General features: G+C 42.1%; 1 protein-coding gene across 1 annotated transcript in view; it reads right to left on the minus strand.

Annotated features, from left to right (window-relative positions):
- The window catches only part of AGPS (alkylglycerone phosphate synthase), a 57,948-nt gene extending 38,299 nt beyond the window's left edge, over positions 1-19,649 (minus strand). Inside the window, exons 1-6 of the mRNA XM_063118303.1 lie at positions 19,295-19,649; positions 4,670-4,748; positions 4,053-4,142; positions 2,566-2,656; positions 1,073-1,193; positions 895-969 (exon numbers count right to left, since the gene is read on the minus strand). Coding sequence (XP_062974373.1) covers positions 895-969; positions 1,073-1,193; positions 2,566-2,656; positions 4,053-4,142; positions 4,670-4,748; positions 19,295-19,649 — 811 coding nt within the window. The remainder of the gene's footprint in view (positions 1-894; positions 970-1,072; positions 1,194-2,565; positions 2,657-4,052; positions 4,143-4,669; positions 4,749-19,294) is intronic.
- Between the last annotated feature and the right edge of the window lie 200 nt (positions 19,650-19,849).

Below are 19,849 nucleotides of genomic sequence, written 5' to 3' on the forward strand. Positions count from 1 at the left end.
AGAGAGTACTTAAACATTTGTCACATTTCCTGGGTGATAGTGGGAGTTAATCCATTGTGGGATGCCTTCCTCACACTAAACTGGAGAATCAGCCCTTCTCTCTGTTTATGTGCTCCTCCCCTGAATAGATGGTCAGCATTATTGTTCAAGATCTGGAAGGGACTAAGGCGGACAACAATAGTAGCTGGATAGGGCTTTGCACTATCAGGGAACTCCATATACAGCAGCTTGCTGCTATACATGCATACAGCTGCGTAAGGGCCAGCAAGTCACAGTCACAGTAAACAAAACGTAGCCATTTTGAACCAATGCAATGCCACTGAAATAGCAAACTATGTATTCTTGAGAATACTAGCACAGTTCAAGTTTTTCTTTAATAAAAATCAGTTGCCTAGAAGATCTGTTTCAAAAATTACCAATTCAAAACTTTCAGTTGATCTTCATTCTTCAGAAAACTGAAGATATGTGTATGCTGAAGCATGCTTCAATCGTTTTATGTATTTGTGTTTCTTGGAGAGAGAGAGAGAATATTTCCAAATGTTGACCCTATTTCTTTCACTTTCGAAGAGACCAAAGCAAATGACAAACAAATTGAATCAGAGTTGTATCCCATGCTAGTCCTACTTACAGTAGACTTGTTGAAATGAATGGGACTTAAGTTGAACTAACATTAGATACAACCCAAAGGCTGTGTTTTACCAACTTTTTGCCACCATACTGCATAAGCAGACTCCAACACTGAATTTATGGACCAAATGCTAGAGGAGATTCTGTATTCTGCAATGTCTGGTTTTGCAATATCATGTCTAATGTTGCCAAAATTTCTAATTGTGCTGTATTGGACTTTGGGGTTGGGGAAGCCTTTGATAAATGAGAATATTCAGAAAAACTTACCTGGCCATACAACTACATCAGGAACTCGTTTAAACATTCCTTCCCTGAGCAAAAATAGCTCATGTAAGCAATGACCTGAAGTACAAGGAGAAGGAGGGAAAGTGTTATGAAACTGTCAAATTAAAAAAACAAATAGACATAATGTACCGTACTTCTGTGTATGTGGATTTCAGCTTACCATGAGCTCTGAATACCCTAGTTTCTGCTTCTTGGGAGTATGATATTTTAGAAGTTTGGAGGTCCTGGAGAAATTCTTCACTTGCAATGGAGGGAGGTACATCACTAATATTTAACGATGCCTTCAATGTAAAAAATAAATACCCACAATGTTCAATGTACAGATTCAGAAGAAGACAGTCCCTCAGAGAGACACAGCGTTTTCAGTTGCATCATAGGAAGAACAATTCCCACCTCATGCCAGTGATCTCTCTTGTTCTTGAAATTCCCAAGCACTTTACATTAAAATACTACATAATATAGAAACAAGATAAAAACAATAACTAAAACAGTTAAAAGCAATTAAAACATTACATCATCATAACAATAAAATGGTGGTTACAGTGTCCCTCGCAGATCAGGGAAAGCCTATGTGAATAGGTGTATTTTCAAGAGTCATTTATAACTCGTCACCATTTTTGCCTCTCTGATCACAAATGGGAGAGTGTTCTAAAGAGTAGGTGCCACCACTGAGAAAGCCTGCTTGTGTACCCCAACCTGGTGATATTCCTTTTATCTTCTGAGGAGGTCTTTGCAACCAAAGGAATGTCACCAATTTCCTGCTTTTCCAAGCTCCTTTACCTTGTTTTTCTTAATTGTACCATGTAAAGCCTTTAAAAACTAGTATGCTGCATGGCCTTCCCAACTGTAATGACTTGCAAACTCCTTTGCTCTTAACTTTGGGTTTAACCATGTAACAATTTTTAAAACTGCTTTGCTGCACCACGATGCCAATTTTTAAGCCTTTCAATGCAACTCCAACCTGAACTCTGGGTGTAGTTGACTCTCCTTGGTTCCATTTGTCATTTGATATGCATTTATATTTATGTAACTTACTAGCTATAACAGATTTCCAAAGTTTAGATTATAACATGGGTGGGCCAACTTGTGGCTTGTGTGATACAGAGAGCAGAGGTTTGTGATAAACCTCGACAGGAGTAGCATGGTCTATACATCTGGCCATAGTACAGAGGGAGGCATACAGACTTTCCTACCTCTCACATGCTGCTGCCTGACTCGGTACCATCAAGCCAAACTCAGGGCACAGAGAAGGTTGCATATGTACCAAGCAGTGCACTAGCATGGCACATTCTCATTTAGCACACTTGAGAAAAAGGGTGCCGATCACTTAGAATACAATTTCATTCTACCACAGTAGCCAACTAACTTGGAATCGTGTAATTATGTCTCTATTAGAATTTTATTAGCTTAAAAGGTACTTGAGCATACCTGTCCACCCTACTGGGCTAATCACCAACTGAGGTATATTCTTTTTATGTTTATTATTTAATGTTTCTACCCTACTCAAAAAGCAATGAGCACAACTTACAAGGATGTTTATATTACCAAAATTTAAAATAATAATAATAATAGAGCAATTTAAAGACAGCAACCAATTCACAAACCACAACAGCAAAGCCTGTTGAAATAAAAATGTGTCATTTATTTACTTACTCTAGCAGTGGTTTTATGTTCCAGACTTCCTCCAAGATTTTTCTCTATCCATTCTTTGAGAAGAGGGAACGCAATTCCCCCTATCCGGTACCTGAACACAAAAGCATTTTAGTCAGTTCTTTCTAGCCTATAACTAGTGCAAACCTGATCTTTTATTTTTTCAAATGTATTATTATTATTATTATTATTATTATTATTATTATTATTATTAATAATTTATTTATATAGCACCATCAGTGTACATGGTGCTGTACAGAGTAAAACAGTAAATAGCAAGACCCTGCCGCATAGGCTTACAATCTAATAAAATCCTAGTAAAACAATAAGGAGGGGAAGAGAATGCAAACAGGTACAGGGTAGGGTAAGCAGGCACAGGGTAGGGTAAAACTAACAGTAGAAAGTAACAGTAGAAGTCTGCACAACATCAAGTTTTAAAAGCTTTAGGAAAAAGAAAAGTTTTTAGTTGAGCTTTAAAAGCTGCGGTTGTACCACACAGGGGCAGATATTATATAATCTTTGGAAGGAGGGAGCAGCAGATCCAGGGAATTACAGATGTGTCAGCCTCATCTAACATAGTTATATTGTAGAAAGCTTAAGACTAGGAATTCTTAGGCACAAAAATAACAAAACTTGCAGAATGAATTGTCAGCATGATTTCTGAAAAGTCTTGTTTAACAACCTTTCAGAATTCTTTGATCGTGACAAATGCAAACAGATAACAGTCATGTATTTTTGACTTTCAGAAAGTATTTCAATCAAGTTCTTCACTTTAGTTTTATAGCAGTTGTGACACAAATGTTCCTACAAATCAGCTAATTAAAAGGAGATAGTAGGGACAGTTTTTGCAATGGAATGGGACTGAAATAAAGCAGTAAATGTCAAAAGAATATGAATGTGCATGACAACCAGTAGTTGAGGTGCTTAATAAGTGGAGAATGGTGACAGAGTTGCTACTGCTGATCACACTAGAGGAGAGGAGAGTTGCCTGTGTCTCATGGAGCACAGCTTGGATGCCTCTGCCAAATGTTCTGATGCTCTTCTGTCTAGAAAGTGAAGGATTAAAGAGTCCTTTGCTTAATCTTAGCTCATGCAGGAGAAAGTAGCTGATGTATATAAGGGAGTGGAGACATCCATAGGTCTGGAATTATGCTGTGCGTCAGACAACTTTCCAACCTCCAGTCACCTATACTGAATCTGTGGGATCATTAAAGCCTCAAAGGTTCCCAGGAACTACCACACATGATCCCACTCCCACTTTCTACATACCATACAATGATCAGGTTAAGAGTTCTAGTGTTATACCATCACCCAGAACCAATTTAAATGAATGTAATATACATTCTTACAGCCTACATACCTGAAAGTAGGCAAAACAAGAACAGTGATCTTTCAATGCTACTACCTATTCTTAATATTAATTATCCATCCAGTTAGCAACTATCCACTTTTTCAAGAAGAAAAAAAGAAACTTGCAGTCACCTTATTACCTTTTTCCTGTGAATTCTGCTTGCCCCTTCTTATTGAAGATGAATTTTGAGTCATTATATCCCCATCCATTCCACTTTAAAATTTCTTGCCTTAAAGGGGAAGAATAATAAAAAGATGAGCTGTTAGTTCATTATGACTAATGTCTACATTTAATAATTCTAATACACTATCCATTGTGAGAAACTTGACCAATTTGAAAATTTACATAAGCAATTTACAAAAACATATGCACTTGCTCAGCATTTATATTAATTCAGATTCTTTGACTCTACTAAACTAAAGCTAGCACGGAAAATACAAATAATTGATTATCTAACATAAGCAACTGAGTTGTGATTATTCCACACAAGCTGTCCTGCTTTGATAATTTAATGGCAACAGAAAAGCTATTTTGTACCAGAAATCTACTGAAATCTATCACCACAATCTACAATTAGGGCCTTAAACATAAAACCACATTTGCATCAATCCTTGGGACAACACTACAGTTCTAAAGGGTTTGCAACAAGCTTTCCTGAGGCCAAGTACTGACCAAGTGAGGTGTTTGATTCACTACGGCATCACGTGAAAACTTACTCGAGTACAGATCTAACAGGAAATATGACTTCACACTTACTGTGGTATAGTTATATAGATCTCCAAGTTCAAAATCTTTCCAATGCATCTAAAATGACTTGCAACTACTGATGTGTGAACTTACTCCAAGTGAATTTGTTATTTACTCAGAAAATAACAAACTCACCCATGTAGGCTTGGACAAGAGTTTCCTTCAAAGTGAACTCTCATTCCAAGTGAATGAGCTTTTGCTCGTGTATGATAGTGTATCTTGTGAACTCTAGTTTAGAATTGCATAGAGCCTCCTCGGAGCCAGAACTGTGCAGTAGCGATGAAGAAAGCTGCTAAGAATAAGGTAGGGCAACTAAAAATTTAGGGCTGCTGCTGACTCCTCCTCCTCCTCCTGGAGCCAGAGCTGCAGTGGTAGAGATAGGACAACTAAAAAATTTGGGAGGGGAACGCTGGCAAGTCCTCCTCCTTCTTGCAGAGTCAGAGTGGTGGCGAGGACAGCATCAGATTAGGCAAGGAAAGGGTTAATCCAATCAATGCAGCGTGTGCAGAAATGCCATTGTTTAGATATAGAAAGCACATGCTCAGAAGTTCACAATCAATTCTGAACTTAACAGAGAGGTCATAAACCACCACTCCAGACTCTTTAAAATGGTGAGCATTGCAACTAGGTGAGGTTCGATCAACTAGCCTACCAATCATGAAATTCAGCAGCATCACTACTACAACCAACCCTTAAAAAACACCACTGTTTTCAGGGGTGGGTGGGGGAGTCTGCCCTTGTTTAACCAGAAAGTCAACCTTAACCTGCTACTCAGGAATAGTAGTATGCCAGTGAGACACAGATAAAGGAGATAACCTTCCAGCAACCTCCCTAGTACTAACTTTGTATACCAATAGATGTTTTCCTGAATCCAGCAATGAATACAAATATTTTAAGAATTCAATCCGAGTTTGCTCATTTTCGTTAGCTACTTGTTCCAAATAATTCAAACAGTCTTCAAATTTCAAATTGTGGGAACAGTTTATGAAGAAGGATGCTAAGTAATTTAAAAATATTTCCCTATCTAAAATATTTAGCTTTGAATTTATGCTGGCAATTTAATGTTTAAAGCAGAGTTGATCATATCCCTTTACACATCAACAGAACTTGCAACATACCTGCTCATTTGTCCAAGGAACTATTCAGGGCAGAATGATCAAAAGATTTTAGGAATGGTAACTATTCACAGTTCAGCAATGGATGCTATAATCATGAAATGTTACCAAGAGAAAGAAATGACTAACAGCAGCCTCCACAAGATGGCAATATTTCCATGTATTTGAATGAGACGGCCAATCCCTTTTATTCAGAGGACTGAAGCTTTCCTTGCAGAACAAGTTGATGTTTAAAATAAAGCCATGTCACTACAGTTCAACTCATTCACTCACAACAGGGAAGAAAGAAGTTTCATTGGGTCAGATTTCAAGATGTGCATCTTACATTCCAATCACTGCTTTCCTTAATTTAACTCTTCAGTTGTGTCATTGTCATCTTAATATTTGAGATTCCCCTTCGGTTATAGTTCTACACCTGGCCCCCACTTTTTCATGCAGATTGCTCTGCAATCAGGAACCTTTCTACCAGCTTTGAGCACACCTCTTCCTGGAGCTCCAGAAGATAATAGGAAAATGACATTTGCTACCTACATTTAGTTCTTATATTATGGGCCCATTCTTTTGGCGTCAAAATTATCTCCATTTCCCAGAAGATAGAATGAATCTAGCTCACCAGAGAGACATTTCACACATAGGTATTTCACTCACTAGTCACTTAACACTACTTCAAGTAGCTATCAAACTCAAAAAATGTTCTCTTTTTGAACGATATCCTTGTCAGATGTACACTTTCCCATTCCAAAAAGAATCATCTTGTCACAGGAGCTCACATATCAAAATTAAAGTATGTGAAAGATGCCCTCAAGGTAACAATGTGAAAGCTCGGGGGGGGGGGGGAGGATCTTTCTCCTCCACCCCCTCACATCTCAACCCCAATGATTTTTTTTTAGGTATACACAGTTCTATAAAAGTCATTAGAAGCCTAATAAATGAACATAATACAAGTCAAATAGGGAAACAAGAATGGCTACACTACTAGTTAAACCCCAAAAATAAAATCAGAGTTGACTTAAGTGCTCTCTCCCTCCTTGGCAGAGCCAAATTAGCGCCTTGGGAGTTGAGAGCAATGAAGCAAGTGGCATGTTGACTGGAATGCAAGTGGAGGAAGACTTGTGCTGAATCTGACTGTTGGTGTATTCGAGAGCCTTAACACGCCTACTGTAGTAGTGACGGTGGTAAAAGAGTTCATTTCCACATTCACTGCATCTTCACAGCATTGTCCAACAGAGCTGTTTCAGGAGGTGAAAGATTTATTACAAACTGACCGTGAAAGGGAATTGACACTTATTATTATTATTATTTATTTATATAGCACAACCTCAACAGTTCTCTGTGATAAGTTTGCATGACACTTGTCGCCCAAATCCAGCATGACTTGAACGATTAGTAAGTTCTATTAAAGGAGAGATCCAGAGCAATGTCTGGTCCACCTGTATTCAATGAGTTTCAGTTGTTGATGCATAAGGATTTAGACAAGGTGCTTGGATGAGCTTGATGGACAACTTGCATTTTTAATTCTTGCCCATCTTGGCTTATTACATCTAATAAGGAGGGTTGACGAGTGGGTCCAGGAGGTTATAAACTCCTCCATAAGAGACGGAGTGCTACCAGTCTTTTTAAAAGAGGCAATAATTAGGTTGCTCCTGCAGAAATCTATCCTAGACCCAGAAATGGAGGATAACTAGTTGCTAACATCCCTTTCTTGGGCAAGGTGCTCAAGCAAGTGGTTGCCAATTAGCTCCAAGGATTTTTGCATGAAGCTGATTTTCTAGATGTATTTCAAGATATATTCCCAATCTAATTTCAGGCCTGGTTTGGGACAGAAACTGCCTTGATTGCCTGTGGGATGACCTTAGCCAAAGAAAACACAAGGGAAGTACAGTCCTGTGGGTTTTCTTGAATCTCTCAGAGGCTTTTGCTACCATCAACCATTGGTGTCCTTCTTGGCTGGGAGCTGGGCTTGGAGTTGGGGATACTATTTCACAGTAGTTCCGTTCCTACTTGGATGGGCATTTCCAGAAGATGATATTGGAGAAAATCGCTCTGTTCTATGACAGTAACATCACAGGGTTTAATTTTATCCCCCCAAGGTCTTTAATATATACATGAAACTGCTGGGAGAGATTATGCAGGGATGTGGGCTGAGATGTCATCATTACAGATGACATTTCAGCTTTATCTCTCTTTTTCACCTAATACAGATGAGGCAGTACATCTCCTGATTTGGTGCCTGTGTGGGGTAACAGACAACAAACTGAAGCTCAATCTAGGAAAGATGAAGGCACTGTTAGTGGGTGGTTTGTCTGACCAGTTGAGTGTGGGAGTCATGCTGCGTGAACGTGGGTCTAGGCCATAGCCTATACTGTGCTTAGCAAAGTACTGGCATTAACTTGGCATTAAATAGTGGTTGAATAGTTTGAGAAACCATCTTAAATACTATGGGCCTGTACAGAAGACACCTTAAACTAACCATGGCTTTAACCACGGTGAATAAGGCCTTCTGCTTTATTCACTGTGGTTAAAGCCGTGGTTTAAGGTATCTTCTGAACACAACCTTGGCTTTCTGGCTTAACCACCATGGTTAAAGCCATGGTTTAAGGTGTCTTCTGAACTGGACCAGTGTAATCATACATACATGGGCAACGTTGTTCCGGAAACACTTTCATGCAGTAGGACTGATTTTAAATCCTCACTTTAAAGCTTACAATTTAATCACACTGAATAAATGTGTCTTTCATCTAAAGTACCTCATAACGAATGGACATTTGAAGTTTGAGAAAATGTGTCTGTCCCCTATAGCTGGAATATTTGTAATTATAGTAACTCTTGTGAACATAATTTCCATGGGGGTAACTGAAAAAGCAGTACCTGAAAGACTACATATTTATTTTGGCATAAACCTTTGTGGAACACAGTCTACTTCATTACATGTATGAAGTGTTATCGTGAGTTATAGGTGTGTGTGTATGTACACACACACACACACACACACACACACACTAGGATGGGGAGGATTCAAAATAGTGTTGCCAGCGGGAAATGAAATGCAGAACATATAGACCGACAATTGCATTATTAAGAGTGTTCATTCACGAAACAGTTGGTTATAACACAGACATCCTGGCACTGGTGAGCTAATTAAGACATGAAGGGTAATTAAAGAAAAAGCTTTATCCCAATTCAAGCAATAGATGATAAAACTGAACTTCCTGGTGTATTTTAATTCACTCGTTTCATGTTGCAGACTCCCTCTGAAGTTGTATCTTGAATAGGATATAGAGTGACCTAGATAAAATGGCCTTTTAAAAACTGTTAGAAATGTAGTTAGCTCAACAGACACTTAAAGGCTTTGTCCAGGAAGTTGCTGAAGAAATAGTATGTAAAACAGAACAGCAGAATAACCTGATGAACTTGGACCAGACAGGGGTGAGAAATCAAACCCTTCTTATGATGGACACTTCACGGTCTGGTCTTGGACACTTTCCTGTTCAATGTGTATCGAAAGCCACAAGTGAAACTATTCTGAAGTCTTGAATAAGTTGCTAGCAAATACTTACCAGATCCTTGTGCAGTGTTCTGATGGGGACTAGATGCTGACAACACACTATAAGCTTATTCTGGAAAAAAGTAGGTAGCTGACAGGTTTTTTAGTAAGGGACAATTCATAAGATAATCTCTCCTGACTGAGGTGGGTAGGTACAGTAGAGATTTTATGACCATACTGAACTGTACAATGGCCAATTCAAGTAATTGCCCCAATGCTTCCATTCAGGTCATGCATGAAACTTTATTCTTGCTGTAACCAAATCAGTTCCCAAGTTCTTAAAAGACTGGACTCGACTATTAGCCTACTGTCAATTTACTGTCATCACTGAGAAATGGAGTTAGACCCACATGGAACAGATAGGAAGCAATGTTCCTAGAAAAGTTTGAGAAGTGTTTAGTAAGTGCATAAACACTCATATCATACTCGAAGGATACTCCACAAGGTGCACACACCGTGGAAAATTCCCTGCATTAGCAGGTTCTGATGAGTGTGAATGCCTGCCTGCAACTACTGAGGGATGATTTCAAATATAACCAAAGAATTGGTTTGAAATTGTGGTTTATTGTTGTTCTGACCATCCCACAAGTTCTTGTCCCTTCATCTTTTGTTTGGGCTTGAAGACAGGGGTAATTCACTACATGGCACCCTTGCAAGGAGCTTTATTGGTGCCTTGGATTTGTTCAGCTTCAGAATATTTGTTTGTTATGCTAAGAGCCTAGTCAGGCACTACAACATGCGCAGGGATCTAAACAAACAAAACATAATAAAAGTGTTGCGTGCCCATCTCTCTGATGTCTTACATCTCAATCCTCAGAGTGCGGTGGTGTTCTCCTGGGCTCCAGGGAGATCTCCTAGAGACTCTAGGGGAGCCCTCATGACTTTCTGCCAGATGTGTGTGTGTGTGTGTGTGTGTGTGTGTGTGAAAACCCTGATCTCACCCTCCAATGTGGAAGCTATTGAGACCACATAAGTAGACTGGGTTCAGACAACACAACAACCAATGGTGGTTTAAATAGTCAACAGTTGGTTATTTCACCCAACATGGGTTATCGTGTTGTGTGGAGTGGTTTTTTTTAACTAGGTTGGTTATTTGGCCGAATTAACCAACGCAGATAACTAACACTGTGCAGAGTTGGCTATTTGAACCACCATTAGTTATCATGTTGTGTGGAGGGCACCGTTAATTATTTCCTCTGCCACAGTTGGTTATTTTGTCAGCCACAGAGTCGCAAGGCAAGAGTGGTAAAAGCAGCGGCTGCCGCTCTAGTCCAGCTTCAGAATAGGACAGATTTTCGGCAGCAATGGCTGATGGGAGACTAGGGGGAGGACTGAGGGGGGAGAGAGTGTGGGGGATGAGTGAGTCAACCATTGAGCTATTACAACTATTGAACTTCCATTCACACTAAAAGTAGTGCCTCTGCTTTTCCATACAGCTAACTGCATTAATCAATTTAACTAGCAATGTTTCTGAACTTTGTAATTACTTAACTTGGAACATGAATTTGTCTAGCAATGTAATTTACAGATCAAGCATCCTTTACCAAGGAAGTTCTTCTCCAGTCAGAATGTAAAAAGTAATTCTGCATGTTTGGTGTCACTGTTCTGGCTGTCTAGGCTGCACTGTAGGCACATATTCTTGAAGGTTAAGCACTTGCTCCTTGAGGAACTACAGGACCAGATGAAGTGACCAAGCAACACTTTCAGGTGTTTTTTTGTTTGTTTGTTTGTTTTTTGTTATCCATCCACCTATTTATTTGTTTCTCTTTATTTCTAGACAGCTCTTCAACCATAAAAGTTGGTCCAGGATGATGCACGAGCATAGAATTACACATTAATGATATTATAAAACATCAACCATAAAACTGAGTGAAATCAAAACAAAAAAACAGGTAAAAACAAACCAGGCAATCAGATTAAATTACTAAGATTAAAATAGAAATAGCAAGGCAAATAGAAATGTTTCAAACTGGCACCAAAATGAATACAACACTGGTGCCAGTCAGATCTCCCTCGGGAGGGCATTCCAAAGTCAGAATACCATAGAAAAATCCCTTTTCCTTTGCATCTTCACAATTCTTTTATAAGCAGAACCACCATATCACCATACCACTAAGCCCAAGCCCACGAAGCCAGTCTAACAAAATACCATGTTTGATGGTATCTGGAGTTTCTGGGGGAATCAAAGAAAATCAACAGTGTTGCACTCCCTTGTCTCTCAGAAATCATCATCAGGGAGACCAATGCTGTTTCAGAACTAAATCCTGGCCTGAACCCAGACTGAAATGGGTCTAGATATTCCACACATCCAACAGCATATGAAATAGGATTTCCACCATCACCTCAAGTACCACGTCCCAAACAGAGATATTTGTTACAATCTTCTGGGTCCAGTGAAGGTTTCTTAAGGAATGGTCTGAAAACTGCTTCTTTCAAGGCAACCAGGACCACTCCCTCCCTCAAGGAGGCATTTATCACCTCCGGATGCACACAGTTAATCCTCTTCAGCTCTATGTAAATAGTCAGGATGGGCAAAGGTTGAGCATACAAATGGCCAGACAAACCTCTCTAAGCACCACACCTGATACCAGTTTGGGCAGAGAGACTTAGCAGTTGGGTACATCAACACATCCTTGATCTGTGAGTCTGGTCCAACATCAGAGACAAACACTTAAACCCAGCAGTTGAACAACCTGGTCTCCTGATGAGGGAGAGATAGTTTTTAAGTGATAGCAATCATCCTTCACTGGCCTTCTAAGTTATGTTGATGGTGCACTACAAGCCCAAGCGGACAGAACTCAAAACAGATCTATTCCTCCCAGTTCATCTATTTTATTTTGTATACTACATTTCTATACCACCCAATAGCCAAAGCTCTCTGGGTAGTTCACAAAAGCTAAAAGCTAAAAATACAATAGGATAAAATATAAGACCTTTAGAAGTTTTGGCCCCTTCATCCACAAATTGTAATAACACATTTGGAATTTGTACAGACCCATCTGAGATTCAAAATCAGCATCATAAAACCAGAGAGATGGTTGACGGCGCAGCCTAAAATCCCACAGATGGGGAAAGGACCAGAAGAGGGGAACAGCTTTTAGATCTTTTATCAGTCCTTTTCTTAACTGGCATACCTAACTCCCTATACCGTATTTCTTTTTGTAGTATCACATAACTATTACAATAGGTATACCACACTCTCCTCTCTCAAGGATCACATTGCCCAGGCACATACTAACCAATCAGCTAATTAAATAAAATGCAGTCAGAGAAAGATAGAATAAAGTGCAGCAGATTACTCAGTCTACAAATACAGTCAGATCTTAAGGCTTATTCAAAAAGGAAGTGATCTAAAATATACAATCAGATTAAAATCCATAAAACGCAGAGTTCAATAAAATGCAAAATACAATTGAGTACAGACTGCAGTAAGGTGCAGGATTAAATATGTCAGATTCAAGTGCAGAGTTTGCTAAAGTGGAGAAACCAATACAATGTCAACCAAAATGATCTTTTACTTTCAAAATGTATATTAACATGGCTTCACCCCAGAAAAAAATCCACATGTTCCTATGAATTCTTCCTGTCTCTCACAGAGGAAGCAGCCCCCCACTCCTGATTTTCTTACAGGAAAAAACATGTTAGCCTTCTAGTTCCTGGGTAAAAAACACATTGGGTGCTGTCCTTGCTGCCCACAACCCCACTAAGCCCCCTAAATATTCTCCCAGCCCTGGAAGTGCATTCTGAGACATTGCCTCAGCATAAAAGCTCAAACAAAGCTAGTGCAGACAGAGATATTACAGGGCAATAAACAACAGTCAAAAACTCACTCAGATGCACCCAATTCTGCTCTACTTTGCTCTGCTTTCCACAAAACAGAGCAATTTGGGGACTAGATATTAAAAGCAGTATCTCTTCCCACTCCCATGTGTTCCAGCCACTGTCTTTATCTCTCAAGTTACTGGCTGCATGGTTTTTAGAGGGTTGAGTTTATTACTATAAATTCCCAGGGGCCAAAATGAGAAGGCAAACTATTACAATATTCTGTAATACACTGTACTGTAAGATGCCTTTTGTTGATGCTATGGTGGATAATATTGGCTAAATGGTATTCTGGTTGCATAATGAAGATTTGGATAAGACAAGCATGCCTTGACTGTGAGTACACCCCTTTCAAGAATTTGGCTTCCCACATTGAGGACATAGTTGGAAGAGTTTCAGACAATGTGCCTACACCTTTTTGGGAGGAGAAGGGCAAACCATTTGGCTGCATCTAATTCATATGAAGAATGATCAGCTGGAATCCTTCAAGTTTATGTGGCCACGTAATCTGTCTTTTATCCCTACTCCAAGATTCCTGCCAAGAGACTAGTAAGAGGAAAGGACAGAGCCTACCAAGAAAACCTGTAAGCATGTGATAGCTTTGCCATTCAGTAAAACTACAAAGGCACTGGCATCCTGAGGCCCAGAGACCACTGCAATCTTGGTTCCCAAAGGTAAGATCCAACCCTGGGCTGCAGTGATACATGTCTCTTGTGATGCCATCTCTTTTTATTTCTGAATCACAAAAAGTGAAAGCCTGCCTCCCATCATGTTGTGGCTTGATACATGCCTCCGGATGTAATTCACCATAACATAGCAGACCACGAAAAATATTGAATTCCTAGATGAATTCCAAACTTGTAATCCAATAGCTGGTAAATAAAACAAAACGAAAAGTAGGCATAACTTACTCTAATTTAATGAAAGTGTTACACCGTCAAATAACCCTACCACAGACCATGGGTTATTTGAGGATTAACCCTGCTGCCTGGGTTTCGACAACTCTGCTGCTCAGGATTGGAAGGCATGACAAACCATGGCAACCCCGCCGGGTTGAATATTCAAAAAGGCTGCTGGCACATGCCGCAACCAACCATGGCTTAAATTTTAATTAATTAACCCACATTTTGCCTCCATTATGTGCAAACCAAGTTAATGAATGTTCAACATCTTATCGGTACTATCGACAGTAGCATATGAATCCTTGTATTCAAAACTGGCAAACTCAAATAAGAACAGTAAAAATAAATACAACTTATTGCAGTAAATGTTAGGAAAGGCTTCCAGCTTTTTCTCCATCCTGCCATATTTTCTTTGTTAGGGTCAAAGATAAGGTTAGGAAAATTTGAATGTCAGAAAAGCAAGAAAATGCAGCTTAATGAAATCTTGTCCTTCATGTCTTGCAAGATAGTCTTGGCAAGTTGCATAACAATAGACAATGGGTTGAACAACTATTCAGAACAAACAGTAGAAAGATATAAGTGCCTGGATATTTGATCAGAGGCACAAAATGTGATTGTGGAAGTCACTTGGCTTTAATGTCCAGAGTAGCTCAGATTTAGTTTACATGTTTTCAGTTACTTGGAAGTCTTTGAGACCAAGCTGATTAAATAAGGGTTGAGGTGGTACATCATGTGTATACATGAAAATGCAGGTTGCTTACCTGTAACTGTAGTTCTTCGAGTGGTCATCTATGCATTCACACATATGGGCTCTGCGCCTGCGCAGAGACCAGACCGGAACCTACTATAGCTGAGTGGAACGTTTTTGGCGGGAACCCCTCCCCCCACGCTACCGCGCATGTCCATGGGGTTCCCGCCCTTACCTCAGTTTACAGGAGTCCGACAATGTGCCCCCATAAACATGAGTGTAAATAAAATAAAGTACATTCCACAATAAAAACAGTGTCATTTATAAGTCTCACACCACCGAGTGGGGATGGTGGGTGGGTTGTGTGAATGCATAGATGACCACTCGAAGAACTACAGTTACAGGTAAGCAACCTGCATTTCTTCTTCGTGGTCTCTATGCATCACACATATGGGCGAGTAGCAAGCTGACATACCTTTGGAGGTGGGTTGGTGCATCATCTGAAGATCTCTGAAAGAACTGTCCTCCCAAATGAGCAGTCCTGCCTCGCACGGGTGTCCAAACTGTAGTGCTTGACAAACGTGGATGGAGTGGACCACGTTGCGGCTCTACAGACTTCTGCCAAGGGAACACCTCTGGTGAAGGCCACCGATGTTGAAACAGCTCTGGTGGAATGAGCCGTCACAGGTCTCACTAACTCTAATTTAGAAATAGAGTAGGCCAATTCTATTGTCTCCACTATCCAGCGTGACAACCGCTGGCAAGAGACAGGGAGTCCCTTAGAAGGCTCACCATAACAAATAAACAATTGCTTTGTTTTCCTTAAAGTCTCTGTTCTGTCTTTGTAAAAAGCAAGAGCCCTTCTTACATCGAGAGTGTGCAAGGAAGACTCAAGAGGTGTAGTTGGATTAGGGAAGAAAGCAGGTAAAGTAATATGTTGGGACAGATGAAAAGTAGACACTACCTTAGGTAGGAAGGCTGGATCTGTGCGTAGCACAACCTTATCCTTATGAAAGATAGTGTACGGGACATCTATCCTAAGAGCTCTAAGCTCACTTGCCCGTCTTGCCGATGTAATGGCTACTAGAAAGACAGTCTTTAAAGTAAGTAGCCTAAGGTCTGTCGAAGCCATAGGCTCGAAGGGTTTGCGTGTCAGTGCTTGCAGCACAACTGACAGGCTCCATGGTGGCACGATACTCTTCACAGTCGGTATCGTGTTCTTCAGACATTTTAGAAATTTCTTCGTTGTTGGATGGGTAAAAGGTGTAAACCCATCTACACCTTGGTGAAAAGACGTAATCGCAGCAAGGTGAACCCTGATGGATGCGAGCTTAAGTCCCTGCTGGAAAAGTGTCAATAAATAATTGAGGATGAAAGATAAGTGGCAAGATTCTGGTGTTTGATCTTGTTCTGAAGCAAAGTTCCGAAATCTTTGCCACTTTGCTGTAGAAGCCTTCCTTGTGGAAAGCTTTAATGCTGCTAGTATGATATGATCCACAGTCAAAGTTCTGGTACCGGAGGAGGAGTGGTTGCTATCCTCCATGCAGTCATCTTGAGGGTCGACAGATCTGCGTGTCGAACCCTGCCCTGGTGTCGAGACAGGAGCTTCGGTATCGACGGGAGCCTGATGTAATCCCCTCTCGATAACCAAAGGGCGTGAGGAAACCATGTCTGTCGAGGCCACCACGGTGTGATGAGGATGCAATTGGAGTTGTCTATCTGAATCTTGGCTACCACCCTTGTCAGCAGTGGGAAGGGAGGAAACATGTACAGGAGATTCCCTCTCCAAGTCCTGGTGAAAGCGTCTCCTAGAGAGCGCTTTCCTCTTCCTGCCCTGCTGCAATACTTGGCGCAAATTGTATTGTCCTCGGTAGCGAAGACATCGACAGCAGGGCGGCCCCAATACCGAAAAAGGCTTTCTCGCACTTCGACGTCGAGCTCCCACTCGTGGTCGACATGGAATGACCTGCTGAGGGAGTCCGCAACGACGTTCTCCTTGCCGGCTACATGGACCACAGTCAGGTAAGTCCTTCTCTTTATGCACCAGTTCCATATTCTGAGTGCAGAACGGTTCAGAGGGTGTGATCTTGTTCCACCCTGCCTGTTGATGTATGCCACCACCGTGGTATTGTCCGTCGCGATCAAGACATTCTTGCCTTCGATCATCTGTGCAAATGCTTTTACCGCATTTTCTACTGCCAGGAGTTCGAGATGGTTGATGTGATGCTCCCTCTGTGATCGAGGCCAACGACCCTGAGAGGTTAAAGAGCTGCAATGGGCTCCCCATCCTTCTAAAGATGCATCCGTCGTGATCGTTACCGAAGGCGCGTCTTGTTGGAATGGAACGCCTTCGAGAAGAGTCGACATCGAGAACCACCATCTCAGGGATGCCCTCACTTGCTTCGGTATCGAAAGGTAAGTTCGTCGAGCATTGTGTCTGAGGTCGAAAGTCCTCAAAAACCAGGCCTGCAAGATCCTCATTCTGAGTCTTGCAAATCTGATGACTGCCGTAGTAGCTGCCATCAATCCTAACAGTCTCTGAATTGTCCATGCCGAAACCTTTCGGCGGCTCTCGGTATCGATGGCTAACTGCTGTAAGGTGTTCGCCCTGGTTGACGGTAAGTATGCCCTCCCGTCTCGAGAGGATAGGGTTACCCCTATGAAGTCCAATCTCTGCTGTGGAGTCAAAATGGACTTTTCGTGGTTGACCCACAGCCCCAACGAGTCCAACAGGTTGAGGGTGGTTAATATGTCTAAATGGAGAGCCTCGCTGTTGTCCGCTACGAGGAGCCAATCGTCCAGGTATGGATAAACGTAAATGCCTTTCTGCCTCAGGTGGGCGCACACCACCGCCATGACCTTCGTGAAGACCCTCGGTGCCGTCGCCAATCCAAACGGAAGAACGGTGAACTGGTACTGGGATGCACCGATCGAAAACCGAAGGTAAGCTTGATGCGACTTCCTGATGGAGATGTGGAAGTACGCATCCTTCAGATCCACCACTGCGAACCAAACTCCTTTTTGTAGAAGCTGCAGAATAGAAGTAACCGTTGTCATACGGAACTTCCTCGGGGTGATGAACTTGTTCAGTTGTCTTAAGTCCATGATCGGTCGAAGACCTCCGTCTTTCTTCGGGACCGTGAAGTAACGAGAGAAAAATCCCTGATTGAGTTCCTCTGCAGGTACGGAAGAGATGGCTCCCTTCGATAGTAAGGTCTGTACCTCGAGCAGCAGAGGAGGGGATGGAGTCGTTACTTTCACGCCGGAAAAAGGAGGAAGGGCATCGAGCTCGATGGCATAGCCCGACTTGATGATAGTGAGCACCCAGGAGTCTGTTGTAATTGACTCCCATTGATGGTACTGGGGTGCTAAGCGGTTCGCAAAAGGGAGTGGATCTGGGGCCGAAGAGTCAAACCCGCTGCTTCTTACTGAAGTCGGGCTGCCTCTTATCCTGCTGATATCTGCCCTGGTAGGGTCTCTTCCTCTGCAACTGTTGTTGTTGCTGGCGAGGCTGATGTTGGTACTGAGGCCGGTATTGCTGGTGTTGTTGCATTGGCGGCCTCACCCATCTCTTTGGCCTGTACTGCACTGGAGGAGCAGTGAAACCCATCTTTTTAGCCGTTGTTCTGGCTTTGTAGATGGAATCCAGTGTTTCATCGGTGTTAGTATTAAAAAGTCCTTCGCCATCGAATGGCATACTTTCTATCCTCCACTTGGTTTCATGGCTTAAATTAGCCGATCTGAGCCACGCATGTCTCCTCAGAGATATTGCGCCCATCATCGACTTCGAATGGCAGTCCACTTGGTGTCGTGCCGTGGATAACTGCTGCCTGGCGATGGCTGAGGCCTCATTTTGAAATACCCTCGCCAGCTCCTTCTTGTCCTCCGGTAGGTGTTCACATAAGGAACCCATCTTTTCCCACAGGAAAAGTTGGTACCTCGCCATCGTCGCTTCGTATGCTGACGCCCTAATGCCTAAAGAAGAAGAAGAGTAAATCCTTCTACCAGTCTGGTCTAATTTTCTGCCTTCCCTATCTACTGGAGCCGAATGTGCCTTTTGTGATTGGCCTTGGGCTGACTCAACCACAATGGAGTTAGGCTTTGGATGTTGCACCAAAAACATGACGCCTTCCTCTTGAATTCGGTAAAGGGTCTCTAATCTTTTAGACGTAGCCTGAGTTACAGCAGGTGTCTTCCAGGATAGTTGGGCTGTTTGCTTCAACGCATGCGGGATGGGAATAGCCAGTCTCTGGTTAGTGGTAGATTGGAATACATCATAAATGGGATCCACAACCGATTCGTCTGTTTGCTGGATATCTAATCCTAGAGCCTGTGTCATTCTAAGCATATGGTCAGAAAATCTGACCATATCGTCCGAAGGAGAGGAAGGGTCGTCATCGTGGACCTCATCCTCCGGCGAAGGCATTGTTGGAGTTGCAGACACCCTCGACTCCGAATCTGAAGGGTAGTCTTGCTCAGGAGAAGACAATGTAACCACTTGCAGTTGAAGTTGTTCCGTCGGTACCGTGGGAGCTGCCCCGGTCGACGCCGATGGCTGCATACGTTGCCGAGGGGTAGACACCCTCGAAGCTTGATGATCAGGTGGTGAAGGTAACCGGCACACTCTTGTCATAGGTGGCGGGTGCGCATAATACTCTTCCTGGGGACACTGTCGATCCGGGAAGTAGCGCTGAGGACGATATCGGTCCCATTCATAGTCTTCAAATCTTGGGTGAGGATCGGAGTATCTAGAAGCTCCGTCCCATTCACGACGAGGTGTCAGTCTTGGAGATGGTTGCAGTGGGACCAATCCCTGCAATGTTTGAGGCCTTGTGGGCTGTTGGAAAGAAGCCGCTGACGCGGAATCTCTTAGTTCGCCCTCCGAAAGGCTGAGCGGGCGCGTCGGTACCGTGGCCATCGGCACCGACTGAGATCTCGATGCCGAGGGAGGCCTCGACATCGACGCGGTCGGAGCAATGGGAGGCGTGGAATGACTCCTAACTGACTCCGCCGCTCGAGGCGACGCTAGGGTGGATTTCTCAGCGTCCCTCTTTTTCTTCTTCTTCTTCTTCTTCTCCAGCTCCGAAGAAGGTTTAGGAGTTCTGGCTTTCTTTGAAA

The sequence above is a fragment of the Elgaria multicarinata genome, chromosome 2 (genome assembly GCF_023053635.1).
Source record: "Elgaria multicarinata webbii isolate HBS135686 ecotype San Diego chromosome 2, rElgMul1.1.pri, whole genome shotgun sequence".
NCBI classification, from domain to species: domain Eukaryota; kingdom Metazoa; phylum Chordata; class Lepidosauria; order Squamata; family Anguidae; genus Elgaria; species Elgaria multicarinata.